At 53.0% G+C, this 20,243-nt stretch overlaps 1 protein-coding gene across 1 annotated transcript in view; it reads left to right on the top strand.

Moving 5' to 3' along the window:
* The window catches only part of LOC138392982 (nuclear pore membrane glycoprotein 210), a 108,210-nt gene that overhangs the window by 25,505 nt on the left and 62,462 nt on the right, over window positions 1-20,243 (top strand). Inside the window, exons 4-13 of the mRNA XM_069483980.1 lie at window positions 1,858-1,954; window positions 4,862-5,012; window positions 6,823-6,955; window positions 9,816-9,974; window positions 10,574-10,642; window positions 11,591-11,697; window positions 12,769-12,909; window positions 14,203-14,340; window positions 16,346-16,501; window positions 18,164-18,362. Of these exons, the coding sequence (XP_069340081.1) occupies window positions 1,858-1,954; window positions 4,862-5,012; window positions 6,823-6,955; window positions 9,816-9,974; window positions 10,574-10,642; window positions 11,591-11,697; window positions 12,769-12,909; window positions 14,203-14,340; window positions 16,346-16,501; window positions 18,164-18,362 (1,350 nt within the window). The remainder of the gene's footprint in view (window positions 1-1,857; window positions 1,955-4,861; window positions 5,013-6,822; window positions 6,956-9,815; window positions 9,975-10,573; window positions 10,643-11,590; window positions 11,698-12,768; window positions 12,910-14,202; window positions 14,341-16,345; window positions 16,502-18,163; window positions 18,363-20,243) is intronic.

Genomic DNA, 20,243 nt, shown 5'->3' with positions numbered 1-20,243 from the left:
GTGTAGATTTTGGTATCCACGTTCCTCATCTAATGCCCTAGGTAATAGGAAGATAAATTACTTTGTTCAAAATGCTTTGAGGTTTGAGAAACCAGACTTTTCATTTGCTCAGAATCCTCCCTTGGACCTCTAAGAACCACCCCACCTCCATACCCACTGTAGGTAGGGATTGTCTTCCTCTGATCAGTTACTCACAGCACCTGTAAGGAGAGGCCTCCCTTCATAAAAGATGCCCTGAGGAGTGAGGGCAAGACAGCAGAGTTTTCTGGAGCTTTTGCTAAGCACTGTTTCATTTGGCCTTTGAGATCTTGTGGGGCTGTGGGTGGGGGTGAAGAGGGGCATGATCCCAAGGCTGTCTGACTTGAAATACCTTGCCCTTTGCACTGTAGAAAAAGATTTTTCTGGACCCCCCGATGCTCTGTTTGGGGAGCTGGCCAGGCAGGGAATGGGGATGAAGGATGTGGAACGGGTGTGGGATAACAGGGTATGGTGAGGAGTGTGGCAAATCAGAGAAAAAGGCCCCGTCTGGAGAGGCTGGGCCAGTCTCTGGGCATTAGGTGGCTAGATCTTCAGGCTTTTCAAGAGAATTTGGTGATTGTATGTGGCATTTCTTAATTTGAAACGATGGATCAAAAGGCTCACAGATCAAATGGCAGTTCTACTTGTATCTCTTTGAGATATCTCCATAATGCTTTCCATAGAGGTTGTACTAGTTTGCAGTCCCACCAGCAGTGTATGAGTGTTCCTGTCTCTCCGCATCCACGCCAACATGTATTGTTTTGGGACTTTTTGATAAAGTCCATTCTCACTGGAGATAAGTGATATCTCATTGTGGTTTTGATTTGCATTTCTCTGACAATTAGAGATGTCGAGCATTTTTTCATATGTTTCTTGGCCATTAGTCTATCTTCTTTTGAAAAGTTTCTGTTCATGTCCTTTGCCCACTTTTTGATAGGGTTGTTTGATTTTTTTTCTTGCTGATTTTCCTGAGTTCTATATAGATTCTAGTTATCAGCCCTTTGTCGGGTGTGTAGCATGAGAATATTTTCTCCCATTCTGTAGGTTGTCTGTTTGCTTTCGTGATAGTGTCCTTGGCTGTGCAGATGGGAGCGGGGAGGAGGGGACAGGTAGGTTCACATCTAATGGGTGTGGTGCGCGCCATCTAGGGGATGGACACGCTTGAAGCTCCCTGACTTGGGGAGGGGGCCAAAGGCAATATATGTAACCTAAACATTTGGACCCCTGTAATATGCTGGGAAAAAAAAAAAAAAAGGCTCACAGACAGCAAAACCGGACTGCAGAGCTAAGGGGGCTGGGCCCGGCTCTGTCTTCCTCCACCCCAGGACCCCAGGAGTCCCACAGCCAAGGAGAAAAGATAAGAATAGTTATGTGAAACCCAGCAGTCAAGGAACTGCCCGTCACCCCACGGTTTCCTCCCTGTAACAGGGAGGGAAGGGGGAGTTTACTCCCCAGGAGGTGGTGAGGAGGAGTGACTCAGGTTTGGAGCAGCCTCCTAAACCATAAAGTGCTTACAGACGTGAGGGGTGGTGGTGGTAAGCATTGCACTAAGCCTGCCACGAGCTGTCAAAGGCAGGGAGTCGCAGTGAAGCCTTCACCTGAGACGGGCCTGGGTTCAAATCCTGGCCTAGCCTCTCAGGGTCACTTGACCACAAGTAAACATCTTCATTCCTTTCAGCCTTGGTTTACCCTTCCTGAAAATGGGGGTCATGGCACCTGCTTTGCAGGGGGGTGGTGTTGAGTGTGGTTCCTGCGTGGGATAGAAGCTCCTAGCTCTCCTTTCCTCGGCCCTGGGGATTAACCGTGATGCATTTCTGCCTCCCTCATCTGCTCCTGTAGGGAACACCTTCAGCACCCTGGCTGGGCTGGTCTTCGACTGGACGATTGTGAAGGACACGGAGGCAGACGGGTTCTCAGACTCCCACAATGCACTGCGGTAAGGGGGCCTCCACTGGGCCTGACGCCCCCTGAGGGGAAGTGGGAAGGGGGACATCTATGGGGTCCTCACTGCCTGGGGGCTTCCCTCGTTGTCTGCAAGGAGCCCTGGGTGACTCCCAGGTGCCTGCCGACGTTCGACAGTCCCCGTGCCTGATTGGGAGCGGGGTTTGTTCACACAGTTGTGCGGGCACTGGGGTGTGTGCTGTGGGAAGTTGTCAAAGAGGCTTGTGACGTCCAGTTGCAGAAATGAGACAACACAGGTGACAGCAGCAGTTTCGGGCCCTGGGGAAGCATGAGTGGCCCCAGAGGGCAGCACTGCCACTGGGGCCACGTTAAAGGGGAGACAGGTTTTGGCTGAGAGGACAAGCCAGTGGTGACGGCCGTTCTCAGGTGGAACAGGCTGGCGTCCCCAGCGCGGCAGTGCAGACGGGCCTGTCATGAGGTGGCCAAGCGTCTTAACCCGTGTCATCCTCCCGGCAGCCACATGGGCTATACGTGCCACTGTTCCCTTCATTTTCAGTCATAGAAACTGCCGCTGGGAGAGGTGGTGCTGCGGGTCTGAGATTGGTGAGTGGCAGAGCTAGAGTCTGAACTCAGATCTGTGTAGCCACGGGCCCCATCTGGCTGCGCAAATGTACGTTGGACAAAATGAAAAGTTCAGTTCTGGAGTTGCAGGAGCCACGTTTCAAGTGCTCATCAGCTGTGTGGTGAGTGGCTGTGCCTGTGGGACGGAGCAGAAGCAGAGCCCCTAACCGTGTGTGCTCTGTCCCTGCCGGGCGTCTCCGACAGCACTGGTGCAGACTGAGCCTGAGCTTTCGCTCTCGACTGTACTGCATTGCCCCCTGCTTTGCTAAATAATTTTTTAAAGAGTATGGTCTCTTCTTGGGAAAGAAGACCTAATTTTTTAATTTTTGCAACAATTTTAAGCTTACAGAAAATTTGCCAGTTCAGGGCAAAAATTGGGTAACCCTCAGTCATCAGGGCTGGCTGTTAGCCTGGCGCCCATCATCCCTGATTATGATGTGTGCGCTGCCATTAAGGATGTTTTCCTGCATAGCCATAGCAGAGTCCTCAAAATTAGGAAATGAACACCAATGCATGTAGTCTTTGGACCACATTGCGTTTTGCCAATTGTCCAAATTTTGTCCTTTTTAGCAAAAAAAAAAAAACCAAAACCCAGCCCACAGTCACGTGCTGCATATTGTCCTGTTTCTTTTAGTCTCTGTCGGCCTGAGACAGTCTCTTGGTCTTTCTCTGACTTTCGACACCTTGATGCTTGCAAAGAGGACGGTCTGGTTGTTCTGTAGAACGTCCCTTGTTCGGGTTTATCTGATGTTCCCTCACGACCAGGCTCTGAACTTGACACCTTTGGCAGGAACATCACGAAAGTGAGATTCTGCGTTCTAACTGCTTCTGATCACAATTCCACTTGGCCTGTTAGTGATGGTGGTCACTGCCATCGCTTGGGTGAGGTGGTGTCTGCTGGGTTCCCCATGGTGAAGTTGCTTTCTTGCCCCTTTGCAATTCCTAAGCATTTGTGGGAGAGTTAATAGTCTGGTTTTTCACATTTACCTTCAGGAGCCCAGCTCTGGGCTGTCGGGGGTGCTGGGAGCGCTGGTGCCCCCTTCACGAACTCCGGGCTCGGCTTGTGGCCATCACCAGGCAGACATCCTCCTGTCCTAATGCTTTGCCAGCTGAGTCACCCTGGAGAGTCGAGCTCTGTGGGGGCTGGGACTTATCCTGTAACTGTCTCCAGCTTTGGAGTTTCTTGTGTTTTTTAAGGCTGGGAACACTGACTATAGTGTCAGAGAGACCTGGATTCTAATCCTGGCCCTGTCCTTCCCTGCCTGTGGCCTTAGGCAGGAAACGTACCCTGGCTGAGCCTCAGCTTCCTCTCTATAAAACAGACAACCAGAGGCGATTACTGTGCCCTGCTCTGAGGGACACCGTGTGGGTTGGCAGGTTGATCGGTGCTCCGGGCCTGGTGCATACTAGATGTTCAGGGAATGCCAGTTCCCTGCCCCTTCTGGGCCACCAGGCCCCCTGTGTCCCCCCAAGCTTCCAAGCAGCTCGGTACCTGAGCGGAATGTTAACCGAAATCCAAGATGCTAAGGTGTGATGGAACTGGATTGTCCTGGATTTTCATTCAGTTTGCCATGTGACACCTCGTAAAACTGGGGGAGGAAACAAATCACGGTGTGGCACAGCACCCAGCAGACCGTGGGGAGACCGGAAGCGTGTCCGGCAGATTGCTCTTATTGAGGCGGAACGATGGGCTCGTTCGTAAGTCACAGGCTGAAGTGAGAGGTGTATGGAAAGGACTTCTCAAGCCAGCCCTGCTTACCGGCCATGCTCCAGGGAGGGTCCGCCACGTGCCTGACTTCTCCCTGTCCTGGGGCTCTCCCGCAGCCCCGCGTGGGGAGGAGGAGATGTAATGTGTCCACATCCCTGAAGTTTGAGGGGAGGCCCCTGAGGATCCTTCCCCAGAGTCAGGCGCTAGGCGGGGGTGAGACCGAGGGCATTGCTGACACTGCTTTGGTTGGGCTGCGTTCTTGGACCTGCTGCTTAATTTCCATGGGCCTCACTTTTCCCGTTTGGACTAAGCCGGTGTCCTCAAATTTCAGTGTTTATCGCCACATGTGGATTTCGATATAATGCAGATTCCCGGGCTTCTTGCAGACAAACGCTGGGCCAGGGGCCAAGAATCTGCATTTTTCACAAGGACGTTGGCAATTCTGATGTAGGAAGTTGCAGGGACATGTCTTAAAAAAGCCCTGACTAGGGGGACACCCCCTATTTCAGTGTCAGGCACCTAGTGGGAGGTCCTGATGGCAAATGTGGTAGATTCTGACGAACTTGTGTTCAGGTTTGACCAGTGAACTTAGACGGCGAGCTTCTTTTCCAGAATCCTCACTTTCCTGGAGTCTACGTACATACCTCCCTCTTACATCTCGGAGATGGAGAAGGCAGCCAAGCAGGGCGATACCATCCTGGTGTCCGGGATGAAGACGGGGAGCTCCAAGCTCAAGGCCCGCATCCAGGAGGCCGTCTACAAGGTGGGCTGTGGGGCGAAATCAGATGACTTCCTGCTCACGCCCCTGGACACGTTGGATAGTGGAAGTGAGATGCTCCACTGTGTCTTTCGGGCAGTCTCTATTTTTGTTGGTTTGAACCATGACTTAGGAAGAGGCGCATCATCTCTGGAATCACAAAGCATTTGCTTATTCTCAGTTTCCAGGGAGGCCCAAGAGCAGGAGTATTTCCAGTTACTAGCTGATTTTCAACAGCTGCCACCCTGTCCTGGTAGAGGGACACACCCAAGCACTTGGGACTCTGACGAGAACTGGGGGTTCCCGCTGTCTTCTGTGCCGGCTCTCCCTCTGCCCCACTTGAAGCCTGGAGACTGGTTGCCCAGTGGTCCCATCTGTAGGGGCTAGGGCTCCTCACCACCACCCCCCACACCAGCCCACCAACCCTGTCGAGCCTCACTAGTACCTGTTTCCCCATCAACGTCCCATTCTCTGAGGGACGGGACAGAGGAAAGGAGAGTGAAGATGGGTTTAGCCGAGGTCCTGGCTCCTCCCAGTTCCTGTGGGTGAATGTCCCTCCCATCCGTGCCTCGATTTGAGCTGCAACCCTGAGAACTTTTTGCTTAGTACCTGGAGCACGGGCAGGAAGGTTGTGCTACTTCATCTGCCATTCAAGTTTGTAAAGCAACAGATAAAGAGAAATCCTTTTCTGATTCACTTTCTAGCAGTTTAGCCAGTAGTTTGGGAGTCCTGGAGGGTTATGGAAAATAGGGACATGCCATGTCACAGGGGCTAATCCCACAGGACTCTGCAGGTAGCGTTTGGAGACACTGTGCCCCTGTGTGGGTGCCCAGGGCTGGGGTGGAGCTGACCCCACTGCTGAGCGGAAAGGCAGACTCCTTGTTCTGTGCATGGTCAGTAAATGGCCTTCCGTGCCTGCCATGCTGGAAAGCACCTGCCACCACGCCCAGCCCATGGTAGGTGCTTGGTATGCTTTTTTCTTTTTAATGTGTCAAAGATATTATTTAACTTACTGTTAGGAACCACGTAAAATGTTGCAACAGGCTCAGAGGAGAATCCAAGGAGCAGACACTTGCGTGAGCCACTAGAGTTGCTGAAATGAACTTACACAGAGATGCAAAACTGCCCATATCCATAGGGTGATGATGAGTTGCATCTCCAGCAGAAAAAATATAATTGCATTTCAGTTTTCTACAACGGACAGGGCTGTCACATAGGCCAAAGACAGTGAAAGGTGTAGCCCCTGAAGAATCTGATGACCCAGAGTGGGGCCCTAGGTAGGGCGCCTCGCGTCTTTCTCCCATTGCAGAGGCTCTCACAAGTTCTCCTGAGGAGGAGTTCCCAGGTGGGGGACGCAGAGTGGGCAGGGGAATAGGCCAAGGAGTAGGGGCTGAGGGCTCCTCACAGACACAGGCTTCTCCCTCTGTGCAGCTTGGCATGGGCCTTCCCAAACTCCATGGGTATCAGGGCTTTTGTGGGGAGAGAAGGTGAACTCTTGGTGGCTGTAGCATCCACAGAGTTCACTCTGGCTCCTCTCCTTTCTGTTTAATTAGTAGTAATTTAAATCAAGATGTGACATGCATAATGTTGAAGAGAGGTGCTCAGTGCTCAGTATGTTTTGGTAATGACCTTGGCCTGTGTGCCTGGTGTTCACACAGGGTTCCCCTGGGGTTTCTGGGGCCTGAAGCTGGGGGTTGGGAGTGACATCTTTCATTACTCTTAACTCTATTCTCATATTTTTTTAAAAAACTTTTTTTGTCTTGCCGATACCACCCCCTCATTCCCAACTCACATTTTCTACCCTCTTTGTGCCAAGAATGTGCACCCTGCAGAGGTCAGGCTGCTGATTTTGGAGAACATCCTTCTGAATCCAGCGTACGACGTCTACCTGATGGTGGGGACTGCCATTTGCTACAAGGTGCAGAAGATCAGGCAAGGGAAGATCACAGGTGACTCAGTGGCTCAGTAATCATGGCAGATGCTTCCCCCACCCCTTTTTTATTGTGGTAAAGTACACGTAACATTTACCATCTTAACCATTTTTGAGTATGTAATTCAGTGGCATTAAGTACATTCACACGGTTGTGCAGCCATCACCACCGTCCGTCTCCAGAATTTTTTTATCTTCCCAACCTCAAACTTAGTCCGCATTCAACACTAGCTCCTAATTTCCCCTCCCCAGCCCTTGGCACACACCATTCCACTCTCTGTCTGTGAATCTGACTCCTCTAGATACCCCGTATAAGTGTAATCATATGGTATTTGTCCTTTGTGTCTGGCTTCTTTCACTTAGCACAGTGTTTCCAAGGTTTATCCACGTTGTAGCAGGTATCAGTGTCCTTCAGCATTAAGGCTGAATCACATTCCATTGTATGAATAGATCACGTTTGGTTTACCCATTCATCTATCAACGGACACTTGGGTTGCTTCCACCTTTTTGCTATTATGAGTAATGCTGCCGGGAACTCGGGTGTGCAAATATCTGAGTCCCTGCTTCCAGTCATTTTGGGTACAGCAGTTCTTCACTGTTAGGAGGTCAAGCGCTGTGGGCTTCGCGTTGGACTGGGTTTTGCCCCTGGTCTGAGCATACTTGGGTGGTCCACCACCCGTCTCCAGGGCCCACTTTCTCGTTGGAGCCCTGGCCTTTCTGCCTGGAATGGGACTGGAGTCGTGCTGAGTGCTTGCGCCGTGTTTTAGACAGTGAGTGTTCTTTATAGAGTACCAGTCCCGCTAAGAATCTTTATCATTTTGTTCAAAGTCACCTGTGTTTAACAGCCAGAACACAGGGCCTAAAGGGTCTCGGGCACAAGAGTGTCATGCTCAGGGCCAGTCCGTGTGATAAGAGGTATTTGAGGCGGAGCATGGTGGCACGCACCTGGAGTCCCAGCTACTCGAGGCTGAGGTGGGAGGATTGCTGGAGCCCAGGACTTGGAGGCTGTGGTGTACCATGCTCACGCCACTGCACTCCAGCCAGGGTGACAGAGCATGACCCTGTCTCTAAAAAAAAAAAAAAGAAAGTTTCTAAGGAGTCTGTCAAAAAAGCTCCTTAGTTTCAGTGTTAGGGTTTTGCAAACAGGGTTACATCTGTGCTATGTCAGACCCCTTGAGTGTCAATATTTTCATTTCCCAAAATGGCCTCACTCATTTGGAGAACTTTAAACAAGGGAGGAAGCTAGTGTTTCAGTAAGCAGCATAAAGTAATATTGCTTTATTGAGCAATTGTGCTATTTTATTATGACGTTTATCCTTAATGTACTGCTGCCCTATTCTGAACACTGGGTGCATAATCTACAAGAATCCCAGCCCAGCTTGGCTGGGCTTCCCCTACTTAGAGACGAGGCAATGGGCTGTGCATTCCCTAAGGGGGTCTCACTTCTAGTCTGCATCCGACTCCCCTGCAGGGCTTGTGAAAGCACAAATTGCTGGGCTCCAGCCCCAGCGCTAGTCAGTAGGTCTGGGCTGGGCCCATCATTTGCAGTTCCAGGCAATGGTGATGGTCTAGGGACCGCACTTTGAGAACCTTCTGCTCTAGTGCAACTTATTAGGGACTTTTTAGATCACACAAAAAACACCCCAGGACAGGAGGTAGGCAAGTTGCCTGCCTTTTAGAATTCCCACCTGAATTCCTGGGAATTCTGAAACATGCTTTAGCTAAAATTCCTCTGAGAGACTTGTGCAGGGCACCCTGTGTGCCAGGCCCTGAGCTGGGACCCAGAGAGGAGGGGAGAACAGGGATGCTGTCTGCGGTTCCCTGTGTCCTCTTTCCTCGCTCTTGCTGGAGGGCTAGAACGTGGCCCCACCTGTGGGAACAGTGAGTGGGTGACTGGTTAGGAACTCGTGAGGATTTGGAAGGGTGGCTGTGGAAGTGGATGAGCTCTCGGGACTCAGAATCCCTGCTCTTTTCCTCACTGGCTGCTACTCCTGATTCCCTGAGCCCCCAGCGCTGACAGGTGGCCTTCGGGAGAAGCTATCTCCAGGGCTGATGAGGGATGAGACGGGGAACATGCTTATGAGACACCTAGTGTGGTCCTGAGGCATCTCCGTCCCTGGGCAGCAGTGGCCATTTCTATCAGAAGTGCTGGTGGTGTCTGCCCACAGGCTGGGGAACACATGCGCGGGCAAGATGGGCTTTGTAAAACCGTTATTTCCCGGGGAAAGTGTTCTCCATCCTGGTTCAGACTGGGCAAGATTGTTTCTGCAAAGTAGACGCAGTGTGACACAGAGCAGGAAGACGCTGAGGGTGGTAGGGACAGTAAGAAAGTCTGTTGTTTGCAATTGCAGACCTAGCTACTGAGGCCCCAGGGGAGACCACTGACCAGAGAGAGGCTTTTTGGAACCCCGTAGAGGCTGGACAGAAGCATTCAGAACACCCCCCTGCCACTTGTCCCCGTGGGTGCAGAAACAAAGAGTTCACTTCCATGGTGATCAGAAATGACCTAGTGTTAGTATTCTTCAAGCAAGTGGCGATATAACTCAGAGGCTATGGTTAACTTAAAAAAAAAAAATATATATATATATACACACACACACACACACACACACACGCACACATATATATATGGGCTACGGCAGTCACAAAAGGAACCAGATTGTCTCTAAAAATTCATGGAGTGTCAACTTTGTTCACAGGCATGGAGAATAATTTTAAAATTTGAAGCACTAAAAAAAATGAAGCGGGAGGAGGGAGAAAAAAAAGTCAAGCAGCTGTACTGACAGCAGGGTGCAGAGTTTCAGAGGGGCATATTGGCTTCTAACGTTTTCTACCTTTGTTCTCTCTCTGTTTCTGTTTGTTGGTTGGTTGGTGGCCAGAACTCTCCATGCCTTCTGACCAGTACGAGCTACAGCTTCAGAACAGCATCCCAGGCCCAGAAGGAGACCCGGCCCGGCCCGTGGCTGTCCTGGCCCAGGACACGTCGATGGTCACTGCAGTGCAGCTCGGTCAGAGCAACCTTGTCCTTGGCCACAGGAATATCCTCTGCTTGAGCCTGCGTGCGTGTGCGCGTGTGTGCGTGTGCATGTGTGTGTGTGTGTGTGTGTGTATGTGTAGGCACGTTGGGTCTGCCGTTTTGAAGTCAAGTTGTTTTTCTCCCTGAAAGCCAGGCAGGGCTAAAAATAGCCTTGGTCTGAAAATCAGAACCGAAATAGCACTGCCGGGTGGAATTGCACGTCTGTGGGTGACTCGCCCAGGGGCTCCTGGAGATGGGAGGTAATGGCAGGAGCCGAGTGTCATTCCTCACCTCTGCAGACTTTTCCGGTACCTGCAGCCTCCTCAGAGGGGGCCTGGCAGAGGCTGTTTCCATGGTAGCATATGGGTGGTTGATGCCCCAAACTTGTTGCTGTGTCCTGTGTGGTCTCCGATGACTCTTGCAGAAATTGCCCTTTGCTGGCATAGAAAATGGAGGGCAGCCTTTGATTCCGAAAACGCCTCTGCTCCACTTGGCCAAAGCCAGGGAATGTCATCCTTTCTTCTATCCCTGTGCTGTCTCGATGATAGTCAGGCTGTCTGAGCCACACTGAAGCCTGCCAGCTGGCTTATCTGCTGTCTTTCTCCTTAATTAAGAATTCAGGTATTCGCATGCAGGGTGCTTCTAGGTTACCCAACAGCACCATCTACGTGGTTGAACCTGGATACCTGGGTGAGTGTGGGCCTTCCTGGATGCTGCTCATTTGTGACTACATGAGTTTAAAGAAGAAGGAAAAGCAATAACTTCACAGAAAATGTTTCACTCTGGTCAGCTCTGCTGCCTGCAAGGCCTGGGGCCGGCACACTCAGCCCCCTCTTGCCTGGGCCCCTCCCCAGCCCTCCCCTGGTCAGTGCAGATACAAACAGAATGGAGCTAGACCCGAGCAAGGCAGGTGGAAGGCTCGGCGGGGAGAGGAACAGGACAGGGCAGAGAACCCCAGGAGGGTTCGTCTCCTCCTGATGTTGACATTAATACCAGGGCTTTGGCCAGACCTGATCGTTGCTAGGTCAGGTCAGGGGCCCAGTGGTCAGCTCAGTTATAGAGGGGCCCTAAGGTGACGTGACAGTTGGCAGTTGCCTGAGGGAGGAGGGGAGGAATCTGAGAGATGGTATTTAGGGCAGGCATTTTCTCAGAGGGAGCTGCTTTTGGGGGAAGGTGTCCTGGCAGAGGGACAGCTTGGGCAGTGGTGTGGAGGTGAGAAGGCACAGGGCTTCCCGGGGGCCAGCAAGAAAGTGCAGTGGGAAGAGGGCAGAGGCCCGGGAGGGCAGGGCTGGCTCGTGGTAAGGGCGCTCTGTGCCAGGCTTCGTTCTGAACGTAGACGCACTGTAGATTCAGATTGTAGACCTACTGTGGTTCAGAGCATAGATCTGTGGATTCAGAGAAGACTTACAGAGGATAATGTTGAGTTTGAGTGAGCCCTCGAGCAGCCAGAGCAGGATATGTTCAAGGTCAGTGCCAGGGAAATCGGCTCGGTACTCAGGCAGCCAGTCTTTCTCCAGGGAGGAAGCCAGGTGAGTAGTTGTGGGGCCCCTGTGCTGATGGTGCTTGGTCCCATCCTCTTCCTCAGCCATGCTGCGCCTGAGTCCTGAGTCCTCAGACTCCCCCCCTTATGTGTTTTAGGGTTCACAGTCCACCCTGGTGACAGATGGGTGCTTGAGACTGGCCGCCTGTATGAAATCACCATCGAAGTCTTTGACAAGTCTAGCAACAAGGTCTACCTGTCAGACGTGAGTGCTCGCTCAGTCCTGGTGGGGCCATAATGTGGGGTTGTCTTCTGAGGCAGCTGCTCCAAGAAGCAGTCCCCAAGGCAGTAGGGCCCCTGTGCAGGCAGACTGAGGAGGGGCCGTCTGCTTCCTAGTGGTGCTCCTAGGTCTGTGGGAGACACTGTCGTGGGGTCTCTGGGGCATTTCCAGAGCCTGCGGGTCTGCACGCTGGGTCCCCAGCAGACTCCTTGCAGACTTGTGGGGAGAGGGCGCCATGGCAGCAGGGTTCAAGCAGTGGGGATGGGTGGTGGCTTCTGGCTGCTGCCTTCCTGTCCCCTTCCCATGGGGCCGGGATCCATCTCCAGGATGGATTCTCACAGCCTGAGAATCTCTGCAGAGGATTGAGGAGCACTTCCTGACTCTCTGCTGGCCCCAGGAATACCTGTAACCCTCCCAGAAGTCACTGTGTCACTGAGGCCAACCTAAGTCAGCTTTCTGGTTCTGGAAATGGGTGTCAGACAAACGGGGAAAGTAGGAGGAGTCTCGGCCACTTTTCTGTCCCATATGAGAAATTCCCTGGATTGTCAGAAGGTCCAGGACCATGCTGGTGGCATTGGAGGTTTTAGGAGGAGGCAGCAAGGTTCTCTTTTGGCTTCTTTGCAGAAATCACTGCTTTCATCATGTCACGAAACAGAGGCTAGGATGATCGCCATGTATTTTTTTGAAGTAGCTGCAAGGGACTTGATGTCATTTCTTTCATATTTGATAGTTTCTTGCTGAGACCTGAGGGCCTAGGGCACCTGACAGTAGGCTTGAAGCTGCCTTGAGCACCACACGGGGAGCTGAAGCAAGAGTGCAGGTCCCAGGGCCACATTGGGAGGGAGGGTGGCCTGGGAGGGGTCCCAGGCCAGAGTGGGCAGAGCTCCAGTCCAGGGCTTCGTCTAGCCTGCTGCCTGCTTTTGGAGGCCTCTAAGCCCCAGAGGGCCCCTTGGCCTGCCCTGGCTCCTGTTTTTGGGTCCTGTAGCTTCTCGCCCGTGTTGTGATTTTCTGGAGTCACCCAGAAGTCCCTTTCTCCCATCCTGCTTCACCTTCCAGAACATCCGAATTGAAGCGGTGCTTCCTCCTGAGTTCTTTGAGGTACTTTCGTCTTCTCAGAATGGGTCGTACCATCACGTCAGGACGGTGAAGAGGGGCCAGACGGCCATTGACGCTGCCCTCACGTCTGTGGTGGACCAGGCAAGTTGGCCCAGCCCTTCCTCTGGCCCCTCGACCTATAAAGCCCACCTTCCTGGGCACAAATGTCGACCCAGGTGGGTTGTGAGCCCTGGGGAGTTGGGAGCTCCGAGCTCTGCCTGGCTGTGCCCCTCTCCTGGGTTTCTGGAGAGGCTCTGCCCTCTCTGGCTCAGGGGACACGGACCCCGGCTGCACAGGGCCGCCTGGAGCCAAGGGGTAGGAGTGTTCCTGTTCCCATGATGGGCACAGCGCCCCTTTTTCCCTCCTCTTCCCTGCCCCTGTAAAAGTAGCCTGTGTCTTCCAGGGCTGGGGATGGAAACCCTTGTCTGAGGAGGTAGGGTCGGGCCCATGTGCCCAGCTGAGCCTCACCCAGGAACCACCAGCATTCCTTTGTCTGTTTGGGCTGCTCATTTCCCACGAAGTATGTTTTTTTCCTTTGTGTTAAAAGGCCAGTTTTAGGTAGGAGCAGAATTTCATTGATTGGAAAATTGGAACAGGTGTTCTCGTTTTTCTACCCTGCACAAAACATCCCTGACCTCTATAAGAGGCAGGAGACTATAGCAGAAAGAAATGGTCTGAGCACCAGTAATTCTTGTTAAAGTTGGCCACCTCAGCTCTTGGCGTTTGGGTGAGTTCCTATAGCTCTCCCAGCCTCAGTTTTCCCATCTGTAAAGTGGCGACAACCATGCCCAACCTGCCAGGGGTGCCCTGAGGAATTTGGTCAAGCAGCACTTACAGGAGTGACTGTTCCAGAGTTCTGGAAAGCCATCCCCATGGAGATCAAGAAGGCTGCAGGGGCCGGGCGTGGTGGTTCATGCCTGTAATCCTAGCACTCTGGGAGGCCGAGGCGGGTGAATCGCTCGAGGTCAGGAGTTCGAGACCAGCCTGAGCAAGAGCGAGACCCCATCTCTACTACAAATAGAAAGAAATTATCTGGCCAACTAAAAATATATATAGAAAAAATTAGCTGGGCATGGTGGCACATGCCTGTAGTCCCAGCTACGCAGGAGGCTGAGGCAGTAGAATTGCTTAAACCCAGGAGTTGGAGGTTGCTGTGAGTTAGGCTGACGCCACGGCACTCTAGCCTGGGCAACAGAGGGAGACTCTGTCTCAAAAAAAAAAAAAAAAAAGAAAAGAAGGCTGCAGGGTGTCTGGCATTTTCCTTTCCACTCTCCCAAAAGCGCAAATCCACCTTTGTGGCCTGTTCTCCAAGGAGGGGTGAGGGGCCAGGTTACTGAGAAAAACTACTGATGACCTGGTTGTCATGGTGATCTGTGGCCCCCTTACCCTTTGTAGGACGGAGGGGTCCACACACTACGGGTGCCTGTGTGGAACCAGCAGGAGGTGGAAATTCACATTCCCATCACCCTCTATCCCAGCATCTTGACGTTTCCGTGGCAACCAAAGACAGGTGCCTATCAGTACACAATAAAGGTATGTGAGACCCCATCTCTGGGTGCATTCTTGTGAGTATTTCCTTGGGATGGTGGCTATTTGTCCATTTTATTGTAATACTACACTCTATTAGTTGGAGAGAATTTTAAATCGGAGTCTACGATTTCTGTATTTCCTGAGATTTCCATCATAGCAATGTATTTTGGTAATGAGGGAAAAAAACCAACAACTCAAAAATAGAGAAAGGAAAATATTCTAAAGAAATCCTGGAATACAGGTTTGAATTCCACGTAACATTCCTTTTTTTTTAAAGTTGGTTTTTGAAAGCAGTATATAGAAAAAATTCGAGGGAAAAATATCTCCAGCCCTGTCACATACCAAGTACCATTGCTCTGACCTTCATGTTCCCACGTGGCATTGGCCGGCCGGGACTCACCCCAGATGGGGCTGGAGTCCTGTGGTCAGTGCAGGGCTGGCAAGTCCTGCTGTCCCCCTGGAGTACTGACAGGTATCCTGTCTGTGCACTGGCATCTGCTCCCCTGTCCTCTCAGATGTGTCACCTCCCTGGCCTCTTGGGTTGTGGGGTGGTTGTCCCTGATCCGTGAAGAGAGGCTGTTGGCGTCCCAGCAGGAGCAGGCAGGGGTGTGTGCTTGGGGGAGCGTGTCTGGTCACCGAAGCAGCGTCCTGCGGGTGGCTCCATGGCCAGGCGTTCTTCCTACTCTAGCTTGAGCTCTGGGAGGTGCCACTGGGTTCTGAGGCCACTGTCATGGGTGTGTATGTTTGTGTATATCAGTCGCAAGGTCCCCAGAATATGAGGCCCAGAAATGAGACAGGGCGGAGAGAATGAGGACTTTGCCTCCACCAGACAGTGGCAGCGTTGACCACCATGCAGCGGGCATTGACCGTGTGTGTGTGTGTGTGTGTGTGTGCACGTGCGCGCGCACGTATTTGAGCATGTGAGAATGTGTGTGTTTGTGTGTTTAGGTATGAGCATATGTGTCTGTGATTGTGAGCGTATGTGTGAGAAAAGTGGGTGATTGTGCAGTTGTGTGAGTTGGTGGGGGCGTAGGTGAGTGGCTGGGCGAGTGGATCGGCTAGCGAATGTGGGCCTGCGTGGAAGCGTGTGTCAGTGGGCGAGTGTGTGTGTGGAACTAGTGAGAGTGAGTGAATGTGTGTGAGTGTGACGGTAAATGTGTGTGTGTGAATGGGTGAACATGTGAGTGTGAGCATTTACAGGTGACTGTGTGACTAGGTGAATCTACATGAGTGTTGGTAAACCTGTGTATGTGCAAATGGGCAAGTGTGTGAGCACATGCGTGAGTGGGTGTGAGGGGCATACATGTGTGAGCATTTGTGTGAGCCGGTATGGGTGTGAGTGTGGGGGTAAATGTGTTGAGTGTGTATGAGGGTGAGTGGGTGTGAGCACTGAGTGTGAGGGGTAAATGTGTTGAGTGTGAGCGTGTATGAGCGTGAGTGTGACTGTGCATGTGAGGGTAAATGTGTTGAGTGTGAGTGTATGAGCGTGAGTGGGTGTGAGCGCTGAGTGTGAGGGGTAAATGTGTTGAGTGTGAGCATGTATGAGTGTGAGTGTGACTGTGCATGTGAGGGTAAATGTGTTGAGTGTGAGTGTATGAGCGTGAGTGGGTGTGAGCGCTGAGTGTGAGGGGTAAATGTGTTGAGTGTGAGCGTGTATGAGCGTGAGTGTGACTGTGCATGTGAGGGTAAATGTGTTGAATGTGTGTATGAGCGTGAGTGGGTGTGAGCGCTGAATGTGAGGGGTAAATATGTTGAGTGTGAGTGTATGAGCGTGAGTGTGAGTGTGAATGTGAGGGTAAATGTGTTGAGTGTGTGTATGAGCGTGAGTGGGTGTGAGCACTGTGAGGGGTAAATATGTTGAGTGTGAGTGTATGAGCGTGAGTGTGAGTGTGCATGTGAGGGAATGTGTTGAGTGTGAGCGTGTGTGCAGCACACACTTGTCTCTGACCCCACGCAGGGGCTGGCAGGTGGCTGACCCCATGATGCCATGGTGTTTGGTTCTCCCTAGGCCCAGGGCGGCAGTGGGAACTTTAGCTGGTCTTCGTCAAGCTACACGGTTGCAACAGTCACCGTGAAGGGCGTGATGACCACAGGCAGTGACACTGGACTCAGCGTGATCCAGGCACACGACGTCCAGAACCCGCTCCACTTTGGCGAGATGAAGGTGAGAACTCAGGGCCGACACAGCCCCAGGAGGCCCAGGCTTCTTCAGAAACACTCTTTGTCCCCAGTCCTGTCCTTGGTGTGAGTGGTGGGCGAGGGGGGTGGCCATAGGCGCTCACGGCCACATCAGAGAGGTGGACAGGACATTCCATACCTGGCAGTGATGGGACCAGAAGGGCCAGCATCCACAGAGCTGGGTTTCGGTGCGGGGGAGACTAGAGAACACAGAAGACATGAGATCATCAAAGAACCGTTCTGGAAAGTTCCCTAGGTCTGAAAGATAGGAATCTTGAATTGGAAGGGCCACTGAGTGTTGGGTTGTAAATTCACAGTGGAAGGGAGCCGCAGGGCTTCGAGAGGCCAGACCACACTCCTTGCCTCACTCCGTTCAGGTGTAAAGTAGGTGTTCCCTGCACCTGGCTTTGACCCCCAGCCATGCGGGACCATCTCAGTTGGCAACAGCAGCAGGCGGGCCTGGGGGTGAGACCTCAGCTGAGACTCTGCCAGCCACACTGTGGCCCCTGATCCCAAGCCTCACCTGACCTCAACCCTTTACTCCTTCCGTGAGGGCAGGAAGTGAAGTCCCATAGTGTCCAGTCACAGCCTGCTCTTGCAGTACTGGGGACGTGGGTGGACAGGCTAATCCAGTCTTCTGAGATGCACACAGACATGCACATCTGTCTGGAGCCGGGTCTCCTTCCTACACAGAAGTGTTTACTGGAGGCCCTTTAGATGAAGCATAATGGTCTAGTATTGGAATAAATTGGGATCCTGTGTGCCCTTTCCCCCTCCTTCCTCCTCTCAGTAAACGCGCCTCCTTTCCCCCAGCTGCTCAGTAGGAAGCCTGAGGATAGTTCCTGGAGGGCAGCGTGTGCCCAGGTCCTGGGTAGGACCTGGCGTCTGGGGCCGGGCTGCTGGGTTCACACTCAGGCTCACCACGCTGCAGCTCGGGCCGGCTCCTCCCTCCTCGGGCCAGGCTCTTGCTCAGGCGAAGGAGGCTGGCAAGGAGGTGCTGTGGGCTGAGTCGGCAGTTAGAACAGGGCCTGGCGTGCAGTAAGTTTGGTTGTAAGGAAGTGTGAGCTGCTGTTCCCTCTCTCTCACCCGCTCCAGCCCCTTGATCAACCGAATGTCCAGAATGCAGCTCCAATCTGACCCATCCCTACCCCACCACCCTGGCTCACGCCACCATCCTCTCTACACCGGCCACTTGGCTGCTGATGGTGCACAGAGGCCAGAATTATGGGAACCTCTGAAGTTTCCGAGCTCAGCCACAGTGAGGACTGATGTCCTAACATGGCCACAGGCACTGTGTGACCTGGCCCACTGCCTCTCGGACCTCAGCTCTTTCCACTGCCCATGCACGCTGCACTTCAGCCATGCTGGCCTTTATGTTCCTCCAGTGTACTGAGCTGGCATGTGACTCAGGACCTTTGCATGGACTATGCCTTCACCTGGAGTGTTTTCTTCCCCAGACCTTGGTCTGGCTGCCTTGGACATGGTCTGAGCTCAGGTCTCCTTCTCAGAGAGGCCTTCCCTGCCTGCTCTCGCCCCAGATCACCCCAGTACCCAGTATGGGCTTCTAATGGACATGTCCTCAGTGCCTAGCACACAGCAGCTCTTGTAAATCTGAGCAATGAGCCCATGCCATGCCCTTGTCCTCCAGGTGTGTGTGATTGAGCCCAGCAGTATGGAGTTCACCCCGTGCCAGGTGGAGGCACGTGTGGGCCAGGTCCTGGAGCTGCCCCTGAGGATCAACGGAGTCATGCCCGGCGGAGCTGGTGAGGTGGTCACCCTGAGTGACTGCTCCCACTTTGACTTGGCGGTGGAGGTGGAGAACCAGGGTGTGTTCCAGCCACTCCCAGGTAAACCAGCACTGCTGAGCAGGTGCCAGACAGTGGGATAGGGGCCATATTCTCAGCATGGACTGCCCAGATTCCCAAGAGGGCTTGAGGCAGCAGAGGGGCCTCCGCGTGAGCAGTGGCATTTGTCCCCTTGTCCATCGTCAGCCCCGACCTGCTCTGGATTGCGTACTCTGTGACCATTGGCAAATCACTGGCCTCTCAGTGCCCTAGTTTCCCTGTCTCTAAGCTGAGTGTCATCTAAGTAGAATTGCATGCCAAAGTGCCTATTTCGGTGCCTGGAATGCAGTCAGTGCTCGTAATTGTCCATAGGGGTTTTGGGTAGTTACAGAGTTGTCACACCTGTGACATGCAAGGCCCACCCCTCCTGAACACATCCATCTTTCCTCTTCAGCATCCCCTGTGGGGTTTCGGTGTTGACATCAGTGGTGACTGGGACATCAACAGTTAGTTTATCAAGTGTCAATCCTGCCAGGCACAGGGTAAGCACTTTGCATGCCTGACCTCATTTAGACCTTACAGCCACTGTAGGAGAAGCAGCCGTTGTTGGGTCATGTGTCAGAGGAAGAAACTGAGGCTGTGAAGCTGTCCAAGGTCACACACAGCCTGGGGCAGGGATGGGGTGCAGATCTGGGTGTGTGACACGGACCATGGAGCATTAGTCACCTGTGAGGTGGGCCTCCCAGAAGAGTCCGCCCAGGCAGGGCAGGGATTCTTCTTTGCTTTGCAGAGGAAGGAAACCCCAGTCCTGGTGAGCTGTTAGATAGGAGTGAGATTTGGGCAGGGCACTGGGAGTAACAGGGACAGCATTTGGTGGGCAGGGGTGCCTGTGCCAGGGCCCGGAGGTGGGCAAGTCCATGTTGGACCTGGAATGTCAGGACCTGTTGAATCGTGGAGGGCTTCGGAGGGCTTGGACGTAGTGTCCAGGCAATGGGAAGCCACTGAAGGTTTTTGAGCAGGGGAGTGATGTGATCCTCGTGGGGTTTAGGGAGCTGAATTATAGAGGTGTTTGTAGGATTGCCTGTGGTGCTGAGTGGCTTTACACGCTGCTGTAGCTGTTATCACATACAGAGCTGTTGCAGTTTGAAGCTGCACAGAAGGAGGCCAACGCCTCTGAAAGGTCCCTGAGCAAACCACATCCAGGAGAAATCAAGCTTATGAGATCTGCAGTGCTGTCTGTGAGGTGACCGTTTAGGGTGGAGGAAAAAGCGTTGCATGGGCAGGCCGGCTGGCAGCAGGAGATAAGCGGCCCCCACGTCATCCCCCACGTCCGTGCTGGAGGGAAGTCTTCAGGGCGCAGCCCAGGCATGGACGGGGTCAGGTCCCAGGGAACAAAGTACAGGGCTGGGATCCCACAGGCCTGGTCTGAGCCACGTCCTCCACCTATTGGCTGTGTGATGTTGGGTGTGCTGCCCAACCTCTCTGAGCCTTGGGTTCCCCATTTACAAAATGGGGACAACAGCTGCTTGCTTACGGTGACGGTCACAAATGAATATCCCCAGGACAGCGCAGGGGTGTTTTTCAAGGAGTTTGCGCTCTGAAGACCGCAGTCGGACAGAAACCCCGCAGTGCCACGTTTCTCCTGGGAAGCGCCTTGTACCTCCCTGGCATGGAGTATATGTGGCAATGTGGGGGGGTGTGGGGCCCTGGTCGTGTGAAAAATATGCATCTTGGAAACCTGGACTCTAGTTAGGGCAGAGAAGAGGCTCAGTGAAGGGAGGTTCGTGGGACCGGAGGCCAGGCCAGGTCAGCGGATTGACTTCTCGCCATGAGGGAGAAGTCAATGGGAAGCCCTGGGCATCCTCGGCTCAGGGGACAGGTTTGGTGCCCGTGTTAGGAAAACTCTTCCTTTTCTCTCCCTCCCGCCGGCCCCCTCCCTCTCCC

This window comes from Eulemur rufifrons, chromosome 10 (genome assembly GCF_041146395.1).
Source record: "Eulemur rufifrons isolate Redbay chromosome 10, OSU_ERuf_1, whole genome shotgun sequence".
NCBI lineage: Eukaryota > Metazoa > Chordata > Mammalia > Primates > Lemuridae > Eulemur > Eulemur rufifrons.
Note: the sequence above shows the minus strand (reverse complement) of the source record. Positions and strands in the feature narration are given on the sequence as shown.